The sequence below is a fragment of the Martes martes genome (genome assembly GCF_963455335.1).
Source record: "Martes martes genome assembly, chromosome: 8".
NCBI lineage: Eukaryota > Metazoa > Chordata > Mammalia > Carnivora > Mustelidae > Martes > Martes martes.
In genome coordinates, this window is record NC_137895.1 from 114482747 (window position 1) to 114502587 (window position 19841).

General features: G+C 43.6%; 1 protein-coding gene across 1 annotated transcript in view; it reads right to left on the reverse strand.

Moving 5' to 3' along the window:
- Positions 1 to 19841, reverse strand: part of SVIL (supervillin) — a 149724-nt gene that overhangs the window by 60686 nt on the left and 69197 nt on the right. Inside the window, exons 7-13 of the mRNA XM_080810694.1 lie at positions 7182 to 7262; positions 4084 to 4980; positions 3556 to 3726; positions 2806 to 2840; positions 2165 to 2226; positions 1726 to 1865; positions 18 to 113 (exon numbers count right to left, since the gene is read on the reverse strand). Of these exons, the coding sequence (XP_080666820.1) occupies positions 18 to 113; positions 1726 to 1865; positions 2165 to 2226; positions 2806 to 2840; positions 3556 to 3726; positions 4084 to 4980; positions 7182 to 7262 (1482 nt within the window). The remainder of the gene's footprint in view (positions 1 to 17; positions 114 to 1725; positions 1866 to 2164; positions 2227 to 2805; positions 2841 to 3555; positions 3727 to 4083; positions 4981 to 7181; positions 7263 to 19841) is intronic.

A 19841-nucleotide genomic window follows, 5' to 3' on the forward strand; every position in this document is an offset into this window, starting at 1 on the left:
CTACTTCCGTCCAGTACCTGGCAGGCTGCACAGTGCTCTTAGCTATACTGGGACTAGGAAGTCTCGCCATTACAGGCTGGGTGGCCCCAGAGCACGAAGCAGGGATAGGTTCACTTTAAAGGCAATTGCCAAAGAAGGAACATTCATGAGGAGAGAGAAGAAAAGAAGCGTTAAAGGAAAACATTTCAGAAACTGTAAATAAATATTTTAGCAAAATTATTTACTAAGTACTCTGGGGGAAATTACCAAAGAACTTGAAAAGCAATTACAAACTGAGGTACTAAGAGACAGAGACGGAGCAAAGTAAATGGAATTAGATTAGGTTTTTAAAGCTTAGAAAGGATTTACCCTGACTTCAGAATAAATGTCCGGATTTTTAAAAATAACTTAAGAAAAAACTAATATCAGCCACCAGCAAATCAGTAGATTACGCTCATGTCTTAGAATGCTGTACTCAGCCTATTTTGTAGAAAATCGGTATTCTCCTATAACCTACACACACATCAAAGTAGCTTCAGGGAACCTTACGAGGTGATAAATTTTGTTTACATTTACTCTTTTGCTCCCACGAGTAGTTGCTTCTTGGTAAACAACAGCCCCTCAAACATTAAAAAACAAAAGAGCTAGGGCACCTGAGTGGCTCAGTTGTTAAGTGTGTTAGCCTTTGGCTCAGGTCATGATCCCAGGGTCCTGGGATCAAGCGCTGCATTGAGCCCCACATGGGGCTTCCTGATCGGCGGGAAGCCTGCTTCTCCCTCTCCCACTCCCCCTGTTTGTGTTCCCTCTCTTGCTGTGTCTTTCTCTGTCAAATAAATAAATCTTTTTAAAAATTTTTAAAATTTTAAAATTTAAAAAATAAGAAAAAATAAAAAACCAAAAGAGCTGATCTGCTCAGAGTTCCTAATGAACACAAGAAGTGCTGCTCCACAAACACACCAGGAAGCTGAGGAACAGCTGGGTAAGGACGTGAGCAGCTGCTCTAACAGCAGGCCCACAGGTGTGGGCTGCGACACAGACGCCTCTTGGGGTGCCCGTGCCCTGAATGAGATGAACTCGCTTTCTTCAGGAAGGCTGCGTGTGGGTCCGGGGGGGAAGCATGAAAACCATTTCTAAAAACCCAATAAAAGTTTTCACTTGATTGAAGCATCTCTGAATCAATTAGTTTGGGAAATTCATTCTGAACATATTGGAGTGGACTGCTCAAGTACTGGAAAGTCCTCAAACTTCCAAGGAATTGTTTATGGTTTTTTGGTGACTATTTAAAAACAAATTAAAAAAACAAAACAAAAAACCCTCCGACCCCTTATCTTTTTGAGACAGCTGCTGAAATGGTATCCGGGGTTTGCCTGAAAATGAGGCAGGAGGACAGGTGAAGTGGATGGGGTTTTGGGAGAGCAAGACTGGCCCGGCTGCTGACTGTTCAAACTCGGTGGTCAGTACACTCGGGCTCATTATGTTAATCTCATGGTTTAAATTTTCCACTGTGAAAAAGATTAAGAGAAAGGCACAGACCAAAAAAATTAAAATTCGTCTTGAGGTTTTTCTAGGAGATACAACAGGACGGAAAATCCCGGTGTGTGAACATCTCTGTGGAGTCTAACCGAACCATCTTTTGATCGCTTCATTTTTCCTTAAAAGTCTTTAAATCCTTTTCTTTCTCTCTCTCTTTTTTTTTTTCAAGAAAACTTTTCAGCCAAGGCCCAGAGGTCAGGAGGGGGGACTTACGTGGCTGCAATGGCCACCTCCTCGGTGGTAACGGGCTGGGTGTGGGATCGGTCCTGGAGCCGCCGCAGCCTTTGCTCCACAGCCGCGTTTCTGGAGCGTCGCTTTGGAACGTTTTTCTCATCAAATGATTTTTCCATTTCCTGAGATCAGAAATGATGCGGAATCCTTACGCATTTGCGGAAAGGGCACTGGGGCTGCAGGGTCTCTGCTCTGTTCCCTGACAGGGCCCCCCGGGAGGGACCCCCTGTGAGGCAGGTGTCATTCTCAGGAGAGAGCACCTGTGCAGTGTCGGGAGGTGGGGAGGGGTGCGGGGGGGGGGGGGGTAGGGAGGTCTCACCAGCTAGGGGCTGAGAGGCACATGGGCCAGGCCAGGCAGGCCGGAGGGCCCCGTGCAGGAAGCAGGGGACAGCTTCATTTCAGGCACCTCAGTACACCTTACCCTGAAAAGCAGCCTCTTGGCAGCGACACTCAGCTTGGCTCGTTCATCTACCTTCTCTTCATCTGTAAGAGGCCACAAAATAAAAACTGAACATTATTAGCAATATGTAGGTGAAGTCTCTGAAAAGTTTCCCAAGCCTGACCCTGGAAATCCTTTGAATGTAAGAATGAATGTAAGAATGTAAGATGTACCAAAGATTATAATTGGCAATATTTTCCCCCTGGAGGGATCCCATTCTTCTGCTCCGTGAAAAAAGTGCTTATTTCCTTTGCAATTAACCAGACAAAATTCGGTCTGAACAGGAATTCTCTATCACAATATTTGAACAATTGAGGTTTAAGAATAGATTTTATGAAAGGAATTCTTTATTGTTACACAGTAACAAGTAATTAACAACAAAAAGCTGCTGCTTTAGCAAATCAGCTATTTTGGTATTATTCATTCCACAGTTCTAACTCTCTTAAAAAGAAGGAAAAGCTCACCCGAGAATCTCAACTAGGTTTTTAGAGTCACAGAAAGAAAACCTGCCGCAAAGAAATCAGTAGACTCCAAAACCCCATCCTTTCAAAAAAGCAGAATCTTACAGAAACCTAACCTGGGTGAGATGACAGAGAAGCGACAAAAGGAAAACAGATACTTGCCCTCCACGGCCGGCATTTCTGAATGCGAAGCAGACCTAGGAAAGACATTAGGCAAATAATAATAACAAAAAATTAGCTGGTGGGAAGAGAAGATCCAAATAAAACATCAGATGAAAAGTTAAAGTAAAAGCAAAAGTAAAAATTCAATCGAACTCTCTTAACGAATATCATCCTGCTAGCAATCCTCATTGTGAATACACAGATATGGGTGTTAACGGACACAGTGCAGTGTGTGTGCACACAACCCAGCCAGGTGCACACGTCGTGGAGACAAATCAGAACCAAGTGTGACTTATTAAACATGACTGGTCAGTTTGTACACAAACCTCATCCTCTCTACGTGTAAGCATAGGACCGTGTAAAACTCAGATAGGACAAGTAGACAGACACTTAGAAAGTGAGTGTAAAATCCCTAGTTCTTTGCATGGGAAAATCTGGGGAATACTCACTGTGGTTTCTAATTTAACGAGGGCATAAGAAATGAAAAACAGTAAACGAAGAAAAATAACGTGTCTCACTTCTTACCATCTGAACGCAACGTAAAACTGTACTGTGATACTGTTGTCACGGGCAGCATTCTTTAAAAATACATGTATACAAGCCACATAAATATCCCTTATAGATTAGATGGAGGAATGATGGAATCACCACAACCCATTTAAACATCACCAGGACCGTCCCTGCGGGAAGATCCCGTACGATGGCTTTTACGTTCCTGGACTACAGAACTACACATCACGGCGTGCCTACCTATCCGATTCCTTTCGTTCGGCTGAGGTTATAGGTTGAGTTCTAAATCTCTCGGAAGTTTTTCTACTTTCACCAGGAGAAAAATAGCGTCTTGGTTTCCGGGACCCTCTTTCCCGTTCCACACCGGTAGGCAAGCCAACGCCTTCGGTTGACCTCTCCACCCGGGGTTGGCTTTTAGAATCATTGGGAGGGAGTGCACAGAAGGGAAACGAGAGACAGAGAGAGAGAATAAAGCAAAGGTTTATGCATCTCAGTGAGGCAAAGCTCAGATACCGCCAAATCCCGCCGCATGCCCCGACCATGCACTTGAAGGAGGGGGAGCAGTCCAGCGACCCAGTACTGTAGCTCCCTATTAGTAGGCAGAAGCAGAATGGTAGTTTTCAAGCCATTTCCTGTACGGTCTGCCCTGCACCCTGGTGAGCTAAGCTAATAGAACCCAATGTGGGACACACCGCAGGTGGCAAAGTGAATAATTCTGCCAAGGGCGTGCAAGTGACACATCAGGAGGGCGTGTGAAACGTCACCTACAGTTCGGATTTCTTGCTGGCATGGACAGACTCCAGAAACGCATTTCGGAGCTGGGCGACAGAGACCTTCGTGTCCAGCACGCCGACTTCCGGGGGGAGCCCTTCAGCTTTGGAAATCTGCGGCTCCGGTTCTTGCCTGGACGCGGGGTCCTTACCCTTCAGGGCCTGCAGCGGAGGGGGGCCCGTGTAGTCAGACAGGGAGCGGGTGAGGACCTTGCGTTTCTTCACCAAGGCTTCCTGTCTGTGGCCCGTCGCCCTGGCATCTTGGGACACGGGCTGGCTCTGAACACACAAGACCATCTCGTGTCTGCTTATCCTCTCAGCGGGCGGCTGCTGAGCGGGAGGTGGGTGTGACAGGCTCTCTGGTTCCTTCTGATGTTCTGAGGGGACTGGGCTCCCAGCAGGCTTGCCGACTTCATCGTTTCCAGAGGGGTCTTCGTGGCTTCGCGTAAGCCCGGGGTCCTCCAACGCCAAAAGTGATTTCCTGCTTTTCTCGAGAGCTTCGGTGAAGAGCGTATCTTCCTCTGCTTTCGATTCACAAATATGGAGAACTGGGGTATCCCTTCTCTCGCTTTCTAGAACCTTCAAGGTGGGTGGCTTTCTGACATTCTGGGTGGCGGACCCCCCCCAGCTGCATTCAGACACGTTTTCTGGGATCTCTGAGGTCACCAGCGTGGCCGTGTGAATGGGGTCCGCCGGCTGGACGTAGCCTCGGATCGGCTGTCCCGCGGAGCTGGCTGCCTTGCTCAAGACCCTATCAAAGGCCGAATTTTCTGACTGAAAGGACGAGCAATGGATGGGCACTGGCTGATGTCTCCTCTGAGTGAAGGGCTCGGAGGCCACCTCAGGGCTGCTGCGAGCACTCTCCTCTTTCACCATTTTTTCTCTAACCTTAACTCTTTAAGAAAGAAAAAGGATTTAAGTTGCAAAGTGCAGTAACCGCTTCATGGGGAGAAAGCATGCGTGGATCCCAGACTACCCGTGAGTGGAAATCCACCCAAAGGCAGAACCCCCGGTGACAATGCATTTCTGGTGGTTCATGTCAGAAACTCACTGCCGGCCGGGTGAAGAATTTCGAGCTTCCAGATGTGAGTACGTCAGTGTGGCACCAAACTCACTCTGCCCTCCATAAAGCTGAGACGGCTCAGATGCCGTCCTGGGGGAGAATGGATGCCTTCTGACTAAACAAATGACCAGAAGCCACAGAAAAATCCATTAATATATACCACCAGTATGCATGAGGGCACATCGAGGCTGCTGGTGGGAATCTGTGAACACTACACATACAGGTCCGGTGTGTGGACTCTGGGTGGGGGGAGTTTCCAAGTATACACACACCTATGGACCAAATGTAATAATTTCACTGTCTCCTGGAAATGTAAGAACATTTGTGATTTTTTAAATTTTTTAAATGGAGCTCAAGACACAACACACAATCACCCCTTTCAAGCACTCAGCTAAACATTCCCAAGCGTTTTCATGCAATGCAGACTGTATTCATTCATTCCTAAGACATGTGACCAGTTTGGACATCATTACGACTAAGCATCGTAGCACCAAGAAGACTGTTAGAGAAAAGATACTTGTTGAGAGAACAGACTGAACGTTTTCTCCCCTTTGGAATTGCTAGTAGGCCCTTAGCTAAAAACTAAAGTGAAAAGAGATCGCTGTCATTTCTGGAGCTATTTAAATATCTGAGAGCTAAAGTGAAATCCAGTTGAAAAGCTACAAAATCTTATTCTACTGCTGCAGAAGCAAAGTAGCCAAGAGCTCTGGCTGGGGCACCTAGGAGACCTCGGTTCAAAACTGGCTCAGCCAGTTCTAGCTGTGTGGTCTGAGGCAACCTACCTGGCTCAGTTCTTTGCTTTTAAATGGATATCCTAGTGACAAAATGTAATGCAATGTTGGCAAGGCACTTGGATGGCTTAGTACTATGTACTCTTAGCGAAGAGTAACCATTTAATAGTGTTAGCTAGTACTTATCTCTGCTTTCTGAAATGCCACATAGTGAGAAAGGAGAAACCATTGAAGCTGTTCAAGAATGGATTATTAATTGGCAATAATCCTTAGAAAGTAAAACACATTTTTGGAGCGGGAAAAGTGATTTCTTGGGGGACTATAAACACGCATGTACTGAAGATCAGTCAGCAAAAATACTTATTTATACTTTTGGAAGAGAATATTTCCTTAAATGACAAATGCACCCTGCTAAATTTGATATCAACTCCTACGTGTATTTCAACATCAGATGCAGGATATCTACATATATTTCGTTAACAAAAAATTAAACACGCACAAAAGGCAGTTACCATGAACAACCCAGGAGGGGGAAGAAAAGCATTCTAAGTTGTTTTTTTTCCCAGAGACTAGCCAGTGTTGGTGGTTTTCATATTTATAAGCTTTGTTAATCAAAAGAAGACTGAAATGTGGTTCAAGTTCTCCTGTGGAATGTGTCCTTCTAATCAGAGACAATCTGAATGTTGTCCTCAGCTGAGAACAAAGTGACTGTTAGAAACTCAGTATATGGGTGCTTTGTCCTGCCAGAGACTTATTCATTCTCCCTCCTTCCGCCTCTCCCTGCCCCCAACCTTAAAAATGAAATGATAGGGGGGTTTTTGTCTGCCTTTAAAAGCACATGCCCTAAGGGCAGCTGATAAAAATTAACTATTGGTTTAGAGACAAGGAGCTGTGAATAGGAGGAGGCTGGAAGTGCTTGCCCAGATGGGACACTCCCTGGTTAAGTTAGTGAGACTCAAGAGGAGAGAAACCAGGAGGGGCCTCACTACTGCCCCCACTTGGCGGTATGCAGCTTGGTGAGAAAGGAGAAAAGCAAGAAGTGTCATCAAAAAGATTTTCAAAAAGAGGAAAAACGAGGAGGGGGAAATACGATTAGCAGGGATTAGGGCCATGGGAGGAGAAAAGCAAACGTTCAGAAAGAAACTTCCAGCAGCCCCTGTGAACACATCATTGTCAAACGCACTGCCGTGAACGGAGGGCAAAAAGAGAGTTAGCATTGGGTAATGCGTGGAACAGCAAACCAAGTCAGCAGGGAAGAAGCACTCACTACGCGGAAGCCAAGAGGTTCAGCTCCGCATATACCTGGAAGGCCAGTTGATAAGAGAAGGTGTGTCCCCTTCGGAATCTTTCTGGAGAAACCACTCATGTTTGGGTTTCCCGGTACTATCGTGTACAAAAGACAAAACTTCAGATAATTTCTATTCGAACGTCAACACAGGTACAGACAATTATAATCTAAAACCCGAAGGCTGATTTCTGTTAAGTCAAGATGAATCCTGGCTTTCGGAAAATGTACAAGAGCATTTTGTCACAGGGCTTACATTCACGTCACGAAACTCCCAAGGACATGTGGCCTGTTACTAAACTTAAGAGATAGAAATAAATCTATCCAAAGCCACCACATAAAGTGTTTTCCAAGTAATCTGAAAGTATTAGGAGTCTGTTACACTCACACTCTCCCCACAAATACAATTTTCTTGTAAGAAGTTGGATTAAATGCCAACTCATCCTCTATTAAGTTTTGTCAAGGGACACTGGTAAATAGCCAAATACAAAGATAGTGTCCATGCAAAACAACACATACCAAATAAAGGAAATCAATAAAAAGAAATTCAATGAGATCATATCTTTAATTGCTCTTATACATTTTCCTTTTCCATTTGTCCCTGAGTAATGCAACCAACGTAACAATGACATAACCAATATCAATTCAGGGCAATTCGATAAATGTTGAGTTCCTACTTTGTATGAAACCCTGATCTAGACTCTGAGAAGTAACAAAGGGGAATCAGGCATCACCCCAGGCATTAAAATCTTACACTATGGCAGGCCAGATAACATAGGATTTATACATTCATCCCTCCACACACAATCGGATACTACGCAAAGTTGGATGTGAGGAAGGAATTATGCTAGGCTGAAGATATTTTAGAACACGCCAGAAAAACCCTGTGGCAACCACGTAAAGCAGGACACAGGAGGAACAAACCACTGATGTGTATCATTTTACGATGCAGAAAGAGAATGTTTACCAGCTCAGAACCATACCAACTTATTTGTAAGAGTGTTTCAATACAAGGCTAGAAACACATTTTAGCTCAAAGCAGTATCCAAAAAAAATAGAACGATAATTACAATAAAATAATCTTAATTTTCTAAAAATCATTTTAGTTCAAGTTTTAGCTGAAGCTGATAGGTAAGAGCCAGTCTGTAAGCACTGCCCTACCTTTTGCTGTGACCACTGAAATCTGTCACATTCTAGCCTTGGTTATCCCCCTGCCTTTCTACATGGGAATCTGTCCGCCCACCGCCCTACCCCAGCATCACAGCAATTCAGTCTGGTGAACAAAAAATTCAGATGTACGGAAAGCCATTTTATTTCCAACTATAAAAGGTCTAATTTCTCAACACTCATTTCAGCATAGGACTAATTAGCCTACCATCAGCAGCTAAGAAAGGAGGGGATTCCTCTAGCACGGGATACAGTGGGAGGAGAGGGAGCAGCTGATATTTGCTACTGAAAACCACCCAGTTAATATAACTAATACGCCCACCTCACAAAATTATTTTAAGACTCAAATGTGTTGTGTGTAACAGAATGCTTTGTAAACTGTGAAGTGCTATACAAATTTCCGAACAGGGCTTTCATTGATAAGACTAGAACTTGGTCAGCACCACAAAATAAATAAATCGATAAACAGATAAATAAATAAATAAAATAAAAATAAAAAATCATCAGGGGCTTGTTTAAGAATATGTTGGGTCAGCATCTGAAAAGCGCCAATCATACAGACACGGGAGGCTGGCTGGGTTCCCTTTATTCATTACACCACAGGTATGGAATTAGCCAAAAAACCAACATCCTACTGTATGTCTCTGAGTTATTGCTTCTAGATTGTAAAGAGATGAGACATACAGAGTCTGAATTCAAAAGTTGTGTGATTTTCAGGAACATGCATCCAGCCTCAACCAGGAGGACGAGTCTGTCTTGAGTCAATTTGCATCAGGAGTGATATAGAACAGTATTTCGCAAAATTAGGCACTGAGATCCTTGACATTGGCTGAGGTGCTTACCTGGGCGATACTTTCGGCCATCAGAACCAGAAAAGAGGGAGAGGGGGGTGGGGAGATACCTAATCTGGACACTTTCTGCCCGCGGGCTGTTCGGGGCACGCCCACCCACTGACTGGCAGCCTGTGCTCGCTCCTCCACCCTTCTCTTCCTCTCCATCAAGCGGCACCTGCTACAGGCGATGCCTCCCCTCACCCGACTGGGCAGCCTTCTTGGTCTCCTCCTCCCCCGCCACCATCTGCATCTCTAGAGCTTGGGGTGCCCAAGACGGGCTTCTCTCCTCCTCCCCTGACATTCAGTGCCTTGGTGTTCCCATCTGGCTTTCACTTCCCTGCCGACCTTCCCTTCAACTCCAGCCTTGGACTCTCTTCTGGCCACTGGAAGCTTCCATTTGGATATCCTGCTTCTCCCTCTCCCATTCCCCCTGCCGGTGTTCCCTCTCTCACGGTCTCTCTCTGTCAAATAAATAAATCTTTTTTTTTTTAAATGTATATTGGGGCACCTGGGTGGCTCAGTGGGTTAAAGCCTTTGCCTTTGGTTCAGGTCATGATCTCAGGGTCCTGGGATCGAGCCCCGCATTGGGCTCTCTGCTCGGCAGGGAGCCTGCTTCCCCCTCCCTCTCTGCCTGCCTCTCTGCCTGCTTGTGATCTCTGTCAAATAAATAAAATCTTTTAAAAATAAATAAATAAAAATAAAAAAAATTAAAAATGTATATTAACTGGCTCAGATCACAAGCTGGTGAAGAAAGGCTGGGGCTTGAACCCAAGTATTGTGAGACCCCGCCCAAGTCTACATCTTCTCCTCCAGCGAGTGCTCTACAGGCTTTCAAGTCTGGAAAGTGAATGGATAATGAATGAGCAACCCCTCCCTGGCTTGAGTGAGAAATGATGGAGTTGGGGCACAGGTATTCACATGCTCTGGGACTAAGCGAGGAAGGCACCAAGGGCGTCCTGGCCACACCCACAACCCGGACTGGACAGAGGTCTCTAGGCTGTGCCCGTTCCACCTTCAGCAGAGAGCCTGGAAATTCCCTGTAAATCCTACAAAATCCAACGATCTTCTCCCTGTTTTTTCTCCAAATGCACAACGTGAAATCAAAGGAGACTGGCAGCGAAGAGCAATTTAGCTTGGAGGGCACTCACTGCTGAGGAGGGGGTGGGAGAGGGGGGCAGGGGCCCAGACCTGGCAAGGCGCACGAGACCTTTTCTCCTTCCCCCACCAAAGCAATCTATAGCAGAAGATAAGTGTAAGAATCAACCATCTGGAAACAGGAAAATTCATGGAAGGGAGAAACTGGGAGCAGGTGATACTGGGTATTAGTATCACTAATCATGGGCCCTTTTCAGGCTCAACATCACAAGAGCTAAACACAACTCAACACTCACTGATACATGTTCATGTGTCTGCTATGCTACAGGTGCAATGCCCGTTATCAGGGAAAATAATTTTAGCATGCACACCTGACTTCCTTGCACGCTGAGTATCCACTAGGAAATCTGAGATTTAAAATCAGCTCTGGGGGCACCTGGGTGGCTCAGTGGGTTAAGCTTCTGCCTTCCTTCGGCTCATGTCATGATCTCAGGGTCCTGGGATGGAGCCCTGCATCGGGCTCTCTGCTCAGCAGGGAGTCTGCTTCCCCCCCGCCCCAACCCCCTGCATGCCTCTCTGCCTACTTGTGATCTCTCTCTCTCTCTCTTTCAAATAAATAAATAAAAATTTAAAATAAAATCAGCTCTGTATGAACTATCTTGTACATCTAAATCTCAACCAAGTAAGAGGGATTTGTTTTCTAAGACAATATTATAAATGGTCAACATTATGAACATTTCTCTTATGATTTAAAAAAATAACTTCATCAAATTCTTATAGGACTTGTTTGAAATTGACAAGAACAAAATACTCAAGGAATTTGATTTTTATATATTCAAAAATCTAAACCTGTAGGGCAGAAGACAGATGATTGGTTGGCGGGACCTGGTGGCAGCAGCAAAGGTTGACCACAAACGCACACAAAGGAATCTTTGGGCTGTTGGAACAGGTCTGTATCTTGGCTGTAGTGATAGCTACATGCCTTGATGTATTTGACAGAATTCACAGAATTTCACTAGCAAGGGTGAATTGTACTGTGCATAAGTTATACTTCAATATAAATATCTTAAAAACTTAAGACTTCTAAAAATTGTAATTCAGGGGGCACATGGGTGGCTCAGTGGGTTAAGCCTCTGCCTTCGGCTCAGGTCAAGATCTCGGGGTCCTGGGATCAAGCCCCACCATCGGGTTCTCTGCTCAGCGGGGAGCCTGCATACCCTTCTCTCTCTGCCTGCCTCTCTGCCTACTTGTGATATCTCTCTCTCTGTTAAATAAAAAAATAAAATCTTTTAAAAAAATTGTAATTAGTGTACCTTCATAATTGATCTAGACAACAGTCACACTAAGGGATTTACTTGGACATAGATGTTTAGTGCAGTTAATGGAATTTTTAAATTCAAGTATCTCTTTTCACTCTTTAAAAGCAAAAACTCGTATAAATACATAAACAACGAATGAAAATGTGGGTCAAACACAGTCAATGCCACAAAATCCATTTGAATCTTTTTCTCTCTCTCCTTCAAATCTCTCCCCAAAGCCCAAAGACACTGAAAAACCTGAGGAGAGAGCAGAAAACAATCCAGAGCGGTCACTCTTAAGTGTTGACATTGGTGAGAAACCAAATTCTACCTTTTGCATTAAATGCATGGGTCCCCAAATGGTGGGTCAAGGTCTAAAAACGATCTCACCAATTCATAGGCACTCCAGAACAATGGGATATAATAGAACTTTGTGGACCAAGTTCTCCATACACTCTGACTCTGAGACTGACAGGTGGCTAAGGGATGTCCAAACTCCGATTAAAACGTCTATCATTTTGTAAGAGTACAAAATTTATTTCTGGGGCCCAGGAGCCATTGTTTTTTGGAGAAACAGTATAATAGCAGGTAAGCTTTTAAAAATAGAGCTCTTAAAAAAGAGATCACATCTGAATAATGGCAAATAATGCCTTGGGTTCATTTTCTTTCTTTAAATATTAAATTGATGCTGCTATTTATTGCAGCGTGCCTTAATGTTATGCATAACTTTTTTAATAATTAAAACTTAGTTTAAAAAAAATGAACCAGGGCACCTGGGTGGCTCAGTGAGTTAAGCCTCTGCCTTCAGCTCAAGTCATGATCCCAGGGTCCTGGGATCGAGCCCCACATTGGGCTTTCTGCTCAGCAGGGAGACTGCTTTCCTTGCTCTCTCTGCCTGCCTCTCTGCCTACTTGTGATCTCTGTCTGTCAAATAAACAAATAAAATCTTGAAAAAAAAAAATGAACCAAGTGGGAAGGGCTGGTTTGGTACAACAGAACAAGTTGAGTGCATGATACCATCGGGCTATGGCAGGTAAATTAGGTCCTTGCAAAGAGAGTCAACGATTGATGGTGGACAGAGGCACAGCAGGGATATAAACCCTTTCTCTTAGCTAGAGCAATGGTTACATGTTTCACAAATCTCCCTAACCTGCATTCTTAAAATACGTGCATTTTGATGTGAATTATGCCTCAATTAACAAATATACCACTGCTGGAAAAAAGTGAGGATTTCTTGGGGGTGCTCTGACTGGGTAGCTCAGTCAGTTAAGTGTCTGACTGTTGATTTCAGCTCAAGTCACGATCTCAGGGTCGGGAGATCCAGCCCCATGTTGGGCTCACACTCTGGGCATGGAGGCTGCTTGGGATTCTCTCTCCTTCTCCCTCTCCCCACCCAAGGAAGGCAGGCAGGCAGGCAGCAAGAGAGAGACAGAGAAAGAGAGAGAGGAAGGAAAGAAGGAAGGAAGGAAGGAAGGAAGGAAGGAAGGAAGGAAAGAAAGAAAGAAAGAAAGAAAGAAAGAAAGAAGCGAGGAACACAAATAATGAGGACTTCTTGAGTAATGAAAGTCTAGAAATAGAGTCTTCTTGGAGCAGAAGCAGGATAAACATGTGAAATAACCAATTTCTTCCAGGTTCCCTCTGAACTAATCTCAATACTGAATGGCTAAATGCTAAGCCTCAGATGAGAAAGCACAATGACAGAAAGTTTGTGTATACAGATAGAACTGTCTAGAAAAGCACTGGAGTCTCAGAAGGGTGCCACAGGGGCCCTCCCAAAGTGGCTCCAGCTTCTAGCTCCCAGCTGGATTTGGATCTCCACATCTCTGGCTTGGATGTTAACCAGCCCCGCTAGAACAAAGTGATCCGGGAACTTGGCTGCATTAGTCGTGAGACTAACCTAGACTCAGCCATTCAGGACTGGAGACCGAGTTCACAAGATCCCAAAAGCAGCCCCCCTCAACCAGGATGCTCATTCATAGTTTCATAATATTTATGAGCACACGGACTCAGGCTCACATCTAAGCGCTCTAACTTCAGACAAAGTGGAAGGAGCCTTGCCACAAGTACGTGCCACTCAGAGTGTGTTCTGCTGACCGGTGTCCCTGGCCCATGATGAGATCAAAGACCCACACCGGAGTGGAGATGAACAACGTCCCTAAGCCCACTGTTGAGTTCAGCTGACATTTTGCTCATAGCATGATGTTCTTGACGAAGGAAAGGACCCATGATTCACATTCAGTTGCAATCCTTACAGGCAATGGGCTGATAAACTGATTGCAGACCAGCTCTTTCAAGTAGCACTGTTACAGTTTGGTAACACTTCCAAGAAAATCCAGAAAACAACAGAACGTTCACCCAAAAATGACTGACTGAGCTACTCGGTATGCACTAGATGCTGGTGGGAGCAGGGAAGGAAACACGAAAATGACCCAGGGCAAGCACCCTTCCCAGAAGGCCTGTAGTGAAGTAACGCTATCATTGGGATAATCCTTCCCAGTCTCACACGTTGGCATAACACCAAATCCACATTGCTGTGTTCGGCCACCTTGACCAGAATCCCTACATCTGGGGAGGTCAGCCCCATGTGCAGGTAGGAAGGCATTTGAATGTCCCTCTTCCCAAGACAGGAGGTACAGGTGAAACGGCATGTGTGACACACCTCATGAACTCATGATCTCTTTCTCCTCTCCCCTTCGAGCAGAATCCTCATCAATGAGAGGCCAGGTTGGTAACCTTAGGGCTCCCTATGCCAAGCCAAACTTTAGCCTTATAACTGCGCAGGGGAAACCACCATCTGATGAGAAGAACAGATTGGTGTGACAGACTAAGCACCAGAGAACATGCAAGAGACCAAAAATGATTCTAGTTTCTCTTAAGATGGGGGAGGGGGGGTAATAAAAACTTGGAAAGGTCAAGAAAGCAGGGTGGACAGGAAAGTAGACCCTCTGGATAGGTTCTCATTGGTCAACAGCTCAGTTAGAAGGAAATACCCAGATGTTATCTGAGCTTCCCAGAACATGGCTAGACCAGTACTATTTGGCTATTAACAGTTCACTTTCAGTCCTGTGCCCCAAGATTGGACCAGTCATTTTGGCAGTCACATAAAGAATTTGCTATCAACTAAAACTGCTAGGTCTGTTTCCCATGAACTGCTGTTAAATCAGGTTTCCCCAATCCTGAACGTGTACACAGATTTTCTCCCCCATTATTAAATTTCATCTTGTTAGTTTCTAACCCTAGTGCAGGTACATGTGCTCTCTTCTCTCTCATCTCCCTTCCTGCTCCATCCCTCCTCCCACTCTCTACCTCACCATCACCAAACTGATCAACCTATCACTAATATCTTCTCTAACGAAATGCCAAACAGGACCAAGTTAATGATGAAGGCCAAGTTGGAAGCACAGACTTCATTATCTCAGGCTGGGTAACTGCTGCCAACATGTCCATGGTCTTCCTGATTGGAATCAACTCGCCTTCAGATTAACCTTCCATACTCCTCCAGAGCAATCTTTCTAAAACACAGAATCAATCATCCTTGCTTTAAAATGCTTCAGAGGGCACCTGGGTGGCTTAGTTGGTTAAGCAACTGCCTTCAGCTCAGGTCATGATCCCAGAGTTCCGGGATTGAGTCCCACATTGGGCTCCCAGCTCCATAGGGAGTCTGCTTCTCCCTCTGCCCTTCTCGCCTCTCATGCTCTCTCTCACTCTCTCTCAAATAAATAAATAAAATCTTTTTAAAAAAATAAAAATAAAATTCTTCAGAAACTTCCCATTGTCCACAAGGCAAAGGCTAAATGCTTTGATATGTCATCTGAGGCACTCTACGACGGCTCCCCCCCTGGCACTCAGCCTCATCCCACCCCCTCCTCCTTGGTCTTCACTGGGCATTGGTGCCTTCGTGCTGGGAGGAGTCTCCCCTCCATGGCTAGCCAACTCACCACCACATCCTTAAGGACTTGGTTCAGCTGTGACCATTTCTCCATGAAGGAAAAGTTAATACTCCATCGTGGTACTCCCCTGGCACCCAACCTTGATCACTAGAAACTTATTTACCCTATCACATTATAGTTATTTCCTACACTTTTTTTTTTTTATACCCAGCTACAAGCACAGTGCCTCGCAGACCGGAGACCCAATATAATTTTCAGCAGTGATTAGCTAAACTAACTCAGAGCCGAAACTAATCCATAAACCAATACCTATGAGGTATGCATAGATATATGGATGCCTACTGTATTTGAACTCTCCTAAATTACAAGTTTTCATTTTGCTTATAAGGGCCAAGTTGTTAAGGACCTTATGTAAATCCACATATGCTGTTTCTCTAATACCTCTGGTCTTCTTTCCTAAAGATCTCTAATCTTTAAAGGGCAAAACCAGCAAACCCTCTTCTTCAGTGTGTTGGATAATAGAACTGACGTGAGTAAGAGGAGCAGAGCACAATGGGAAGAACAGGCAGATGTAAGGAACCTGACCTGACTGAATGAATGAATGGGTGATGGATGATGGCTTTAATGTTGTCAAAGCAGCCTATGGTCTTAAATCGATTCTTTAATCTTTAGTTTTTTCACATATAAAAACCATTTTTAAATAATCTCCAGGATTATTTTTGTTTCTAAGAATTTAAAATTCTTTGACATTGAGTATCTGTTCTTGTGGGGGCTTGGGTGAGCCAGCTCCCCATAGGGCAGAGGTCACTCCCCTGGGAGAGAACCACAGGGTCACTGGGGACAAGAGAACAGTGAGAGGCTGACCTGGGGTATAATAGAACTTTCTTACGATGTGGCAATTGGCTAGCAGAGAATTATTTTACCAGGAAACAAGAACTCGACCCTAAGTCATCACAGAGGTCGGGAGCTGCTCTTGGTCTCTATCCCTAAGTCTGTAATGATGGGCTTTAACTCCCTCTAACTCCTAAGAGTCAACAGACTTAAAAGTGCTTTCTGCTGTCACAGTGAAGTCAAATCCAGCCCAGGAGAATCAGTTTCACCCTGTGGGTGCCCAGCTCTAATTATATAACAGCTTCTAATTATAAAACAGTATTCAGCTGAAGAAGAATGCTTATTAACTAAGCATCCTATTAAAATGAACAGTTTATATGCTTCAAGTTGCTTGTTTGGAAAAAGTGCTAAGGATTGCCTTGTGGGTCCGTGCAGGCGTGCGAACATGCGAGGGCATGCGCACACGGCTCAGCTCCTTACAATCTGGCAGGTGTCTAAATTTTTGGACATACTAACTAGGGTTCTTGGTGATCTATTCATATTTAGTTCAGTGAACAGAAATTGATAACTTGCCAGTGAGAACAGAAGAAAAAGGAAAAAAAAACCATGGGCATGAACTAACCATATTTTAACAGGCAAAAGCTAGTAGAGCGGGTGAAAAGATATTTGGGGGTACAGGGGCTAAAAGGTGAAAAGAGTTCCATCCCATTACAAGATCTGTGAGCGTACCCAGAGGTCTCTTCTTTAAAGACCTAGGTCTTAGAGACCTAGGGTTTCCAGGACACCTGCCCTGACCTGGAGCCTGTGTTAGGAACACTCCTGCCCTGGGGGGACAGGGAGTGAGACAGGAATGCCTATGACCAGAGGCAGCTTTCTCTCTCCTTATCACTCCCCTGTGGACATTTCTTTCAGGCAGGTTAACAGACCTTTAACAAGGAAAACAATGAGCCTGAGGCTCTGAAGACAGTTTTTCGACTGAACCTCTCCCTAGGAGCTGAGTAAGTATCATCAGAGACAAACTACAAGTTTGTAGTTTAATTGTCACCAAATGCCCACTGTGGAGGGTGCCCCGGGAAGATCCAGTCCACAGGTCTGATGTCACCAGGGCCCTGTCCGAAGCTTGACTGACCAATGGCAGCTCTCCCTAGCTCAAACTTCAGGGAGGGCTCTATATACCATAATCATTTTCTAATGATACAATTTGCTAAGTGGGAGTTGGAGGGGCGGGGACAGAAGTGGAGAGATGAAACAAAGGGGAGGTTTTCTAGTGTGGATCACCACTGGAAAATTTTCCTCTTTGCCCAATACACAGGTCACTGAGAACAGGGAGTCACAGTGGACACTCAGGAAAACAGCACGTGTGGAACTCAAGTCGTGAGATTCTCCACTCACAGAAGTAACAAACATGGTGCATTTTCTTTTCTTTCATTTTTTTTTTAATTAACTAAGAAATACAAATTCTGCATTCAGGATTTCCATTAGTAACAGCTCAGATTTTTAAAAAATCTGAATAACCCACAGGCCCCAGATCCCCTTGAATTTTATTCTAAAATTCATAATGGCTTAATTAACAAAGAACGGTTCCTATCAGCAAAACTCCCTCTCTAGAAAACACAATTCTGAAATTCTAAATTGAAGGGGCTTGGCAGGGTTCAGGGGTTGGGGTTAAGAGGTGTCTTAGGCTTTCTTCTGTGAATATGTATATTCTCCATTTCCTTCAGAAGGACGTGTTCTCCTGAACTCCCAGGCAGCTACAGGATTTCTTGAGCTAAAGACCCTGTGACATATGTTTTTTCTTAATCATATAAATGTTCAAATAAACATTAACAAATTCTAATAAATTTAAATGTACTGTTCAGCCCTCAAGACTGTTAGGAGCTTAGAATGCTCTTAATGGTATAATGACTGTTCCGTCTGTACATGTGTTCGTGTATATGAACACACACAAAAACTGTGCATTTGATGTCTGGCTCAGAGGTGGATTTTTAGGATACCATAGGAAGTCTTTGATGGTATATTCATGAGTGATACATTCGTATTTAATTAATGATTAAAAAAAAACCAGCCTCTTGCTAGTGAGCACAAAATAAAATTATGACATGGGAATGAGTTAATTCAGACATTAATAGCCCCAATACTTGGCAGAGCTAGGTGATGAGAGAGTACAGTACAGCAGTGAGAAAAACAGTCCATCTCAATGCTAGGATATAGCCACAAAAACATGCGGAATAAAATAATTTCATTATCTGTAGATGGTTTTCTTGGTTACTCCTTCATCTCCCTCAACGTTTCTGTTACTCTGTTACTTATTTCCATACTGGATGACGAGCATTTTCATTTATGGTTATTAAGACACTGAGATTTCTTTGGTTATCGTTATAATTCACAAAGTATTTTTTGTCTTTCTTCCCCCCAAATGGAAATCAGACAACAATGGTTTTCTGACACCCAAATATCCGAGCTCTAGAGAAAGGATATCTAAGCAGAATATTAATTCATTTAAATCCATCTTTGCAAGATGAATTGCTGTAGTCATTACAAAATAAATCCTTTTTTAAAAAACGTACAGTGCTATATTCGTATAGGTATACAATACTGTGATTCAACAGTTCCATACATGACTCAGAGCTCATCGTGGTTAAGTGTACTCTTAATCTCCTTCACCTGTTTCACCCATCCCCCCACGCCCTCCCCTCTGGTAAACATCAGTTTGTTCTCTATCATTTCTATAGTTAAAGAGTCTGTTTCTTGGTTTGCCCATCCCCTCTCTTTTTTCTTTGCTCTTTTGTTTTAAGTTCCACATATGAGTGAAATCATAAGATATTTGTCTTTCTCTGACTTATTTCACTTAGCATTATACTCCCTAGCTCCATCCACGTTGTTGCAAATGGTAAGATTTCATTCCTTTTTTAGGGCTGAATAGCATAGATAGATCGATCACATTTTCTTTATCCATTCTTCTATCAACAGACACTTGGGCTGCTTCCATAATCTGGCTATTGTAAATAATGCTGCTTTAGATGTAGGGGTATACACATTCCTCTGAGTTAGTGTTTTTGTATTTTGGGGGGTAAATACCCAGTAGTACAATTACTGGACTCTGGAGAGTATTTGTAACTTTCTGAAGAACCTCCATGCTGTTTCTTGTATCTTTATCTTTTAATGTCATACTTGTCACATATTATGTTCCCTCCCTTTTAATGTAAATATATCTCAGTATTTTCCTAATATATATATATATGAAATGATTTGTGTTTCTCTGCCTCTAAATCATAGAATTGTAGGTCTTGAATGGCTTTTAAAAAAGCATGTGCCTTTTTTAATTTAAAAAAAAATTTAAATAAAGTATGTGCCTTTTTTTAAATTGAAAAACATAAATAAAGCATGTGCCTCAAGAATTCCTTTATAATTTCTTAATCCCTTTAATCCTCTCTTTGTGAAAGTCAAGTGCTAAGAGGCTGGGGTTAGGCTAATGGAAACTTCCAAGTAATATGCCTCTTCAAATAATTGAGAAAGAAATACTTCTTAAGATTTTACATTACAGACCTTTTTAATATTAAGAT